Consider the following 10,669-nt stretch of genomic DNA (forward strand, 5'->3'; position numbering starts at 1 on the left):
GTATATTGGTTGATTGGGAGTAGGTCCTGTGGAAAAGTGAAGTCATATGATACTTAACTTGACCCCAATTTTACCCTAACTATTACCCTAAACTAAGTTTATTCTTTGTAAAGCACATAACCATGGTTTAATAACAAAGTATTTTTGATGGACATTTTGCAGATTTTCGGTTGAGCAGCAATGGTAATGGAGGACTCTGACTTGTAACAGAAATCAGTTTCAGCATTATTTTTGAGATATAAACAAATATTTGTTTTCAAATGTAAATACACAAGTTGTCAGACATGCCTATCTCATAGTAAATGAATACTTACCTGCTCTCTTACCACAGTAAAAGTAGGTCATGTTACTAAATCACTAAATCAATAGTTGGAGGGCGGAACCATTCTACTGTGCTGTTTCTAACCGAGTCTTTAGCTTCGGTACACCAGTTACGCTACCGTGTTCACGGAAGCATACTCTGTAGTTCATATTTTTCCACAATAAAAGCCTTGAATAGTCACATGATATGTGTATGTGTTTTAGTTACAACCAGTATTCACTGTAAACAAAACATCGAATCAACGGGAGTCCACGTATAATTTTTTTTTATCACTTTTCCACAAGTTAATTTGTACAAAAAGACATTCAACTCTTGAATGGTCTGTGGCAGAGGAACTTCCGGTGATATCGCAGCTGACTTGACGCAGGGGGCAGCAGCACGACTGTTACTCTCAAACGGAGATTTGTTTTGTTTTGAGATTAACACAAAATAGATCAAGATGGCGTGGAAGATAAGACACGTCCGTCACAAGCTTCACCAGGAGGCAGTGAAGCTGGACAGGCCTTGCGGTCCCGATGCGCCCACCGACTTTGCGTTGTCCCCGAACGTCCGGGACAAACACCGCATGATCCATCCACGTCCAGAGGTCCACCGGAGGGACAATCAGGTCTGTTCTCAGAAACGTGACACCTAACTGACTTTCATATTCGCGAACCAAGAACAAGGGCCGAACTTGGGAAGTTCACCGGCCGATGTTCCAGTTTCACTTGTGAACTTTGTTTTCTTGTTAGCTTTTCGAAGTAAATGCCAGCGCCATATAATCGCACATTCGACGTATTTATGAAAATTGGGCTCGCAAAAGCTCACGTTAAAATGCCACAAATATGCCATAAATATAAACTGTTTGCAAGACACGTCGACATACACGTGTGCGCGTGTAAGCAGTCGTTTGTGAAGACTGAAGACCCGGTCAAGGCAGCCGTCGCTTTAAATTTGATGGCTGTCTATTTGAGGTGTTACGGTAGGGTGCATGGAGCTCCTAAAAAGGAAGAAAAGAAAATACCTTATACACGTCCCTTCTTTAAGACGTTTAATAAATAAATTAAAAAAAAACCATTTAAATTGGAAATACTATAATGACAGGAATGATCCAAATTAGATATTATATAGTAAATGAATGACAAACAATATTACTCGCATTGTTAAATATCACATTAAAGAATCTATAATGTGACAAAATTGATTGATTGCTTTTTAAGATGGACTTATTCATGTTAAGTGTCATAATATGGCTTCACCAATGTGTCAAGGCTTCCCTGACCAATGTTGAGGTGGATCTAATGAAAAAGCTTTGTCTTGACTTCCTGTCACATCTAAGAGACGCTGTGACCATTATTGTTTATTGACATATAGATGTCTTCAGGGCGGGTTTCTTATCACACATCTGAGTAAAGACATGGAAAGTACAGCTACTTGAAAAGTTGTTGGCAAAACATCTTGATTCGGCACGATGCTTGGGACACGTGCTCTTACAAAAACAAGGAAGTTTCATTGTATGGCATCCCCAACTCCTTTAGGCTCTCCTGACCAAATGTCATATGCACCGAGTAAATGGGCTAGCCACAGGACGCCAAAATGTAAAACGTGACATTTCCTGTTTCAGCTAGTGGGCACTATGACTATAATTGAATATTATCATAAGGATCTATTCAGGGTGGGATAATTGTTGTACATGTGAAGTTTGAGGCAGATTGGACAATATACATTGACATTATAAGCACTTCCTGTCTAAACGGCAAAAATCACGCAAAATTTGTATGTACAATCCAAAATGGCCGACTTTATGTTGGGTGTGGTGAGGAGTGTCCAGAGGATTTTTTGTGTGTCTTGGCATAATACACGTGTGCCAAATTTGGCAAACAGGCTGGTTGTTTTGAAACAGGGATGTTTGACTGATAAATGGTAAATCTGAAATTTGGATATTCTTGCATACTGTTGTTGGTTCACTCTCTAATCATGTGTTATCTGATTGAGACCGGTGGATCCATTTGAATGTGTACTGAAGTTTTAGTGATAAAATTGTGTTTGCGTGCGTGCATGTTTGTGTGCGTGGCGCAGCAGAAACTGCAGACACAAAACAGAACACAAACAAGAATAGGCCCATACATATCACAAGTAAAAAAAAAAAAAAATCCAGCAAGGTGGAGAGCACATATTGTATAGTACAGTGAGACGTGGGTGCAATAATACACTGCTCAGAAAAATGTAATCACACATCAGATCTTGATGAATGAATTGTTCCAGTTAAAAAGCGTGTATATGTACACAGTATGATTTGTTGAGAACAAAATTACATAACAACGGTCAATGGAAACCAAAATCCTCAACCCATTGAGGGCTGGTTTCAAAACGACACCGAAAATCAAAGTAAAGAATTTTAATCACAGGCTGATCCAACTTGTGTGAATTTTGTCACGGCAACTCATTATGTGACTCAGTAGTGTGTGTGGGCTCTACATGTGTGTATGCACTCCCGACAACATCTGGGCATGCTCCTGATGACTCGGTGTATGGTGTCCCTGGGGGATCATCACAACTTCATTGTTGCAGAAGAAGCCCCATTTAACCATGACTATAAATATGAATTCACTCAACGTTTGAGTCATGAGAAAAAGAGCAGAGGAGCCGAGTCTGTTAATGCACCTTCGCTGCATCGGTGCTGCCAAGAGGGGTGCAGCTAGAGGGCCCCCTGGGATACAGTAAAGGCTATAATCAAAGTTTTTCACCAAACAAGCCTTGATGTGAAATATTCAAAATAATTACATCACTATTGACTTTATTATAGAATCATTTGCCTTCCCCGCTGCAAAAAAAAATCCTAGAGGAAACACTGAATTCATTTTGATATATGTTTGGTATGTGTATTGTAATGACCACTATGTGCACTTATTTGCAAAAAACAAAAGCAGGTTCCATTGAGGTGCACATGTTCATGTATCCTTTACACCTGGATTTTCACAATTAATTAGGTGATTATTTGTTTTTGGATACATTTTGCCAGCATCAAAGTTTAGGGTTAGGGTTTTGGCTGGGGTGTGTTGATGAGATGTGTCCAACACTGGAGGATTAAGATTGAACTTTCTGTGTCCTCTTGCACCATCTCCATTGTACACATTCCCGGAGTAATGTAAGGGGTGGGGGGCACCAAACAATCCTTGGTGCATTGATGTGGAGAGTGTCGGAATAATGGATTTTTTCCTGGAGGAAACACTGCACTGGAATACATGTATTCAACACGTTGTAGGCTAATATATACACACACAATGAAAGACATTTCTATGAACTGACAAGGTAATTTCAGGATAGAATTCCATTATTACACAACTATTTCAACTACTTATTCAACTCAGTCGAGTTTTATTTTGAAGTTGCACCGAGTAAAGATGAAGTGTATCGGTAATTTCCATATTTTGAAACCCCACAGCCCCTGGCAGAGAGCCCTTTCCCGACTGGAATCTTTGCTGGCACTAAAATCACCCCAGAAGCTCTGGTACAGACCCTGAAGTTTAAGGAAACTCCAGATACACCCATACTCGGCAGAGAAGGTAAGATGTTGGCCGTTCATCAGATGGATAGGATCAGTCATTCCCAAAGTGTGGGCCGCGGCCCCCTGGTTGGCCGTGAAGCCACTGTAGGTGGGCCGTGAGAGGTCATTAAAAAATGTATAAAAAAAAAAAGTTGCAAATTTGTAACTTAGCATAAAATGACAAGAAAATATTTATGATTGATAAAAAAAAAAACGAAAATCATCACAGGTAAGGAAACAAAGCCATGAGATAAAAATTCCACATTATTGTCATTTTATCTGACCTATATAGCAGGTGTCATTTTGTTTGCCGTCCGTCACATTAACACCTCACCGCATCATTAGCGGGGAATCATAGGTGAGGGAGAACTTTGAGATGTGCTGGGTCGAGCAAGATGGAGCAGTGGCTGTCAGGGCGAAAGAGGCCAGCTGTTTATGACGAAGGGGAATTAGAAAATCAAACTGACTCATTTAAAACAAAAAAGAGGACTCTTATAAAGTACTCAAGTGAGTACCTGTCACTGGGATTTACGAGTGCTGGCTCAGAGGACAACCCGAAGCCTGTGTGTGCGCTGTGCTCTGAGATGCTAGCTAACAAGGCCCTGAAACCATCTAAACTGCGCTGCCAGTATTTATCCAAGCTTGGAGAATTTTTGGAAAATAAGCACCTAAGCCCTCCGCAAACCATGCATGTTCATTGCTCACTGCGTTTATGTAGAAATACACCAAATAATGCGCCATACTGAAACATGAAACACAAATGTTGTGCTTGTATTTTGTGTCTGTCATTTGTTTCTTGTGATTATTTAACATTTGCAATTTTGGAAGTAGTTCTCTAATATTTTTTAGAGAGTCCCTGATTTTGTTTCTGTTTAAGATACAACTTTACTCATTCACTATATCACACTAACCTCTTAAGTGCAATGGCTGGAGCTGCCTATCTTTGGCGAGGTGTCTGATTTCAGTGCAGTTGCATTGGCTTGCAAAGACAAATTCTAACTCCTCCCTCGTATCAAATTCATATGAAGCTGTGATCCCACTCAAAAAGGGACGAGTTGGATGTTATTTTATTAGGCTTCATCCCAGTTAACAGAGAAAAAACGGAATATCTGTAGTGTTGTTCAGTTTTGTTTTCTTTAAACATCTTGAGTCAAATCAGTAATCTGCTCTGTGATGGTTCCTTGGGACAAACACACTTCCCTGCAGCAGCAACACAGCTCTGTCACATTCTCTTTTTAGGGCATCTGAATGCTACCAAAGATTGTAAACTTTATAACTCATACAGTTCAGCTGCATCTTTCCACCTGTTTTCAGCTTATAGTTTGTTTATTTCTCTGTGAAAAATAATCTTGGTATTTTTGACATTTGCCATGATGCTCATCATTTTCTCATTGTCACTTTCACAGGTCCTGACAGAGCTCTGAAAGGGCGTCAGCCAGCCAAGAAAGACAAGATGAACGGGAGAAGGGAGAAGTGGATGAACAGTAAGTTCTTATCAACACTCGGTACTTCAGGAGGAATTTATTAGGGCCCGAGCACTGACAGTGGGAAGGCTCTATTGAAATGATTATTATAAATCATTTAATTATGATTAATGAACCTTTGATGTCTTAGATGCTGCAAAGGTGAAAGATTTATACTATCTGAAGAGAAACAACAGTGTTTTTGACCTGAACAGATCTATTAGTATGCATGTAGTGGTAGTGTTTGTTATGTAGGTATACGGAAACTGTACATTTTCGTCGGACGCCATGTTAGTGGCGTGGCGTCAAATTTCAACCAGTCGCCATGACACATGGAATTGCTGTTACTTCAGTGTACATTGTTCAATCTCCCTGAAAGCTGAATGAATAAAACGTTTGGATTCAAGGCAGAGACGAGCACCTTCCACACCTGGCTGGTGCATTCACACGAAAGCTTGGTGTGGAGAGGGAGCGTCCACTCCTAGGACAGAGGGCTGTGAGGATTCTGCATCCCTTTGCCACGTCCTCTCTCTGTGAGATGGGCTTTTCTGCTGTTGTCTCACTGAAAACAAAGTACAGATCTAGGCTCAACGTTGAACATGACTTAAGAGAGACTTTATCGAGCCTACAGCCCTGTTTTGAAAAGATGTGCAGTGCAAAACAGTGTCATTGCAGCCACTAATGCAGTGATAAGACTTGAGTTCTCACAAAGTATAAGTAAGCAAGTTATCTTTTTGGATACACATTAAACTTTATTAACTTGATTGTACAAAGTGATTGTAAAGTTGTTCTGACATTCAAAATGTCACTGACATTCACTACAGCTTTGTCTGTAATTATGGTTGTTATTGTACAAGGTAATTTGCTTCCTGCCTTTTTACTCTCAGAGATCCGCTCCATCAAACAGGCCCAAGAGGAGCAGGCAGCCAAGGCCCACAGGCAGGCCATGCCCGTGGTTGGAGACCTGAGACCGCTGGCAGACGCCCTGCCAGACCTCTGTCCATTTAATGGCCCAACCACTGCCACGATCTCCACTGCTCGTCGCATGAGCAGAAAAAACAAAATGTGAGTGCCAAGGTGCCCTCATCAAGTGTCAATGTGACAGCTGTTGTTTCACGAGTGGTCCTCCATAATTCTCACAATGTTTGTCCTTAAGAATGGGGATAACACAACAGAAAAAAGTAAAAGCCGTTTTTAGACCACTAACTGGGAAAGGTTATCTTTCAACCAGCAGCACATACTGTGTATACAGAAAAGGTGTTCCATCTATAACGTTATTTGTGTAAAGGAAACATGGTTGAGACAAAATTTGGATTTCAGAATAGTTGGCTATGCTACTGTTAGATTTGATAGGAGGGAGGGATAAGGGGGTGGATGTGATAGATTTATAAGGGAAGATATTTAGGGAGATAAGTGTAGGGAATGAGCAAGAACATATTACAGTCGAGATATGTTGAGACAATTGAGGGAGAGTTTGTTATTAATTATTACAATCCTTGTAGGAATGTAGAGTAGGATAAGCTAACACAAATGAAAGGGCTGGATGGTAGCAGTGTGTTGGTATGTGGGGACTTTATGGCTCATAGTACATTGTGGGGAGGGATAAGAACAGATGAGATTATTGAAGAAATATGTGTGATGTCAAATTCCAGGTCTGAGTTCACTCTGTTATCATTTTGCTGTGTGTCGTCCCCTCTCTCGTCAGGCCAGTGAAGAGGCCCGAGCCAACAGATTTCAGTCAGATGAAACAGTCACAGAAACGCAAACTTCTGTAAGCAGCTTTTTCCTCCTTTTGTTTTTGTTTTCACTCTGTGGTTCATTCAAAATTCCTACACAATTAGCAGTGAATTTCCAAACCTCTTAACAGTGTTCTGTTTTGCTGTTATTACAGAGAAACGGAGAGCAGCCGCTTCAGTGACGTTATAAAGACCCTCTGTGGAAAAATGAACCCTCTGGCTGATATTGGTGAGCAGTTAAGGAAGCGGATGAGGCAGGAGGAAGAGCACGGTCCCAGCTAACAGCAGCAACAGCAAATGTGAAACTGGGAGAGATCAAGCACTTGTACAGACTCAAATCATTGAATCCCAACGGGTATTTGACTTTTTCTGGGAAACTCGACCGTGTCCTCTCTGGTTAATAAGGAGGAAGAACCTGAAAACTGGTACTCTTGTCAGTAACGCGTCAGATGCTGACAGGTCCCATATTACAGTAGAGATATGGACAAAGATGGTTGGCATGAAGGCAAATGTCAAAATGATGGCTCGTGCACATTTTATCGCAATAATAAAATGTTCAATTCATTTATCGCTCATTTAATGTGTTTTCTCTACATCATCAGCACTGAATTAGAAGCCCAGGAAAGTCACAAACTGAATTCTGATGAGAAAGCAAATGGCAAAAAATGTTTTTCAAAAAAAAAACAGACATCCTCTTACATGTCCAATCTTCCGAGGGGCGGTTCAAAATCAGTACGTAGTGATTGTTAAAAGCAGGGGGGGGGGGGGGCAGCGAGAACCTGCAGAGCTGAAACAACTGGGGATCTTACGGTTCATGGTTGGCACCTTAAACTTTAAATGAAATGGGCCGAAGCATTTCAGCTTTCTAAAAGGGAAGCAAAAATACCTTGAGTAAAAATAAAAACTAAAGTCCTTTAACAAAAACTTAAACAGTTGTAAGGTTAAAAAACGATCTAGCCTAATTGAGTCCTGAAGTTTATTGCAACTATGAGGATGGTGGAATGTGAATGCAGTTTGACCCAGCTCTGTGTGGGGGCATATTTCTAACTTGTATAGGGATGATAAATAAAATGGTAGGTTATTATGCCTCTTTCGATTGGTATAAGCAACACTAGAGAAACGATTAAACTGAGAACATGGTATCATAGCATTGACTGGACTGTATTATCATTGACTGTATAGAAGCGTATAGGCTCTCAAAATTGTCAGTGCAACGATGTCGTCGGTAGAGGGCGCTGTTTGTGTATACAGCTGGTGAGACTGCCACCAGACCGAAGAAGGACGTCAATCAGTGACCGGTGTGATGTCCAGCTCCGTCGAGGAGGTCGCTCGCGCCAACGTGGAGACTGTCACTGTGGACATGTGCGTGTGTTTGTTTAGCAGGGACGCGATCTGCTGGAGAATGTGAGGAGCTTTAGCACGTGCTGTGCTAAAGGAGGGGGGGGGGTCGCTGCTCTTTTGGAGTTAACGTGGCACCTGCGGCCGAGGGGGCGTGCCCGCGGGCCTCGGGAGTCACGCGGTCGCCAGCTGATCCCGGTGGAGTGACAGCGGAGGCCTCGAGCGGGAATCGAGCAGTAGTCCTTCGTCCCTGATCTGGTGTAGGTTGGAGCTACGTCTCTCCAGACGGGCGATGGTTTGGGACCGCTGAAGGCAGCGATCGCACCCGGAAGTAGAGGTAAGTGGAGAAAATTGATGGAGGAACAAGCAAAAGAGAGGAACACATCAGAGTGTGACATTCACAAGGAGTACTGTGATGGAAATTCAGCTTGAGATTTGAAATAATGAAATTGTCAGACTGGAGTTGCCTTTGAGTCTTTTTAATAGTAAACTCTGCAGAGGTTACACAGCAAGCACGGGTGCTCAAAATGGAACTGGGCGCAAGTTCAGAAAAGCCAGAACTTATACAAAAAGGTGTTACATAAAACATAATATGAAAAAAAAAGACACGAAAGACATGAGATCATCATCTGTGCCTGTCCGTCCTCTGTAGCAGTTGGAACAAAACAAAAGCAAATAAGGGCATACACCCTGTTTATCAAGGTCATAGCAGTGAGACACCGCCAAATAAGGGTTCCATCCTGTCAGGTAGACACCTGGTCAGGGGGATTTCCAATACCTTAGACACTGGTCAGTAGCATTTTCCACTACAGCACGAAGCCAGAATAATGACACGTTTGTGCACATCATTTCAGAACCTAATCGTCTGGGAACAAGTCAGTTCCTCGGGCCCATCAGCCATCGGTGGCCGCGTGGTCCTCGCCCTAACCGCTCTGCCCAGGTCGCCCCCTGATCCCCATGCAATCCTCTCTCCGCCACGCAACTTCAGTGTGCATGATGCACAAAGCAAATGACAAACCTGCTGTCATAAAAAAAATGAAGCTGCTTTTTAAGGTGAAAAAGAATTGTAGTGTATTAAAGTTTATAACTGTTGTCATCAAACAAATTGTAGATGCATGTCATCATAGGTTCAATTCACTGTCAGTATTTGTAAAACATGAATATACCAATTTGTAGTCATGTGCAAATAGAGGTGATGCTTCATTTTCTGGGGAAATAGTTTTATTCATGCATGTTAATTCGTTATCTGATTTGTGAACATGGGCTGTACAAATAGAATTTGATTGATAGGTATACTGACTGAAACACTATAAAAGTAATTTAAGCAGTGCAATAATTTAATTTGAAATGTACCAATTACAAAATATATAACAGATGACTCTCTTGTCTCCACCAGGCTGTGGGGATGGTGGGGTCACGACCTGAAGACGCGGTTCCAGATGCCTAACGGTAAATGACTGCACACGACACTTTACTGTGCTACATCATCTCACGATTCAAACAGGTTTCTGCAGCAAGGACATGGATGTTATAGTTGTTGTGTGCCATCCTGTGGCGACAATTGATATTACATCTGAATTGTGTGTGTTTACTCATTTGAGTTTCTTTTGTGTTTTCAGTGTTGGAGCTGCAGCCCGGTGTGAGCGGCTTCAGACTCTCCAACCAGTCCATCCTGCTGGTTTGCCCCCTGCAGGCCAGTCTACCAGTATGCAGGCATTACGCAGGAAGTCCCTCCTCCTGATGGGTTACCTGGAGTATCTCATCCAGCATCACTACACCGAAGACGCCGCGCAGCCCGGGAAACCACACGTCCGCATCATCACGCCCTCCGACCTTCAGCGAGAGCTGGCAGCTCTTGCTCTCCTTCTCGGTCCCCATTGGCAAGGTTTTCAAGGAGCTGGAGAAGAGAGGAATCGCAGTGAGTAACTGAGAAATTATTACTTGTAGCAGAGTTTGCGTGCAAGTTGTTTATTCATGTATTTTAGAGGCTTAGCTTTGGTAGGAGGGGGTGTAGCCTGCTCTCGCTAGTTTAAAACGTACTCACCAGTACCAGTACCAGTACTGCTGGAGGGGTGGGTGATGTGTTTGGAGTCTCAGGGGTAAACAGTGTTGCAGCCAAAGTGAGTCCTTCTTCAGACGTTGTTTACTCCTGAGAGTCCCATAGTGTTTTGTGGAGTAAAACACTTTACCCACCCCTCCATTGGCATAGTGGTGAGTAGATGGAGTGAAATTTCATTTGTCTGTGAAGTATACCTTTAAACATGAAGCAGGTATGATCTCCTGT

The 10,669-nt window shown here is 42.2% G+C and overlaps 1 protein-coding gene across 1 annotated transcript; it reads left to right on the plus strand.

Annotated features, from left to right (window-relative positions):
* Window positions 1-650: 650 nt before the first annotated feature.
* Window positions 651-7,622, plus strand: fam207a (family with sequence similarity 207 member A). The gene is made up of 6 exons (XM_034613800.1): window positions 651-929; window positions 3,747-3,867; window positions 5,255-5,332; window positions 6,199-6,376; window positions 7,017-7,082; window positions 7,203-7,622. Exons 1-6 carry the CDS (start codon window positions 762-764, stop codon window positions 7,327-7,329), a joined length of 738 nt encoding a protein of 245 aa, XP_034469691.1. The 5' UTR covers window positions 651-761; the 3' UTR covers window positions 7,330-7,622.
* The last annotated feature ends 3,047 nt before the right edge of the window (window positions 7,623-10,669 follow it).

Source organism: Hippoglossus hippoglossus, chromosome 2 (assembly GCF_009819705.1).
Source record: "Hippoglossus hippoglossus isolate fHipHip1 chromosome 2, fHipHip1.pri, whole genome shotgun sequence".
NCBI lineage: Eukaryota > Metazoa > Chordata > Actinopteri > Pleuronectiformes > Pleuronectidae > Hippoglossus > Hippoglossus hippoglossus.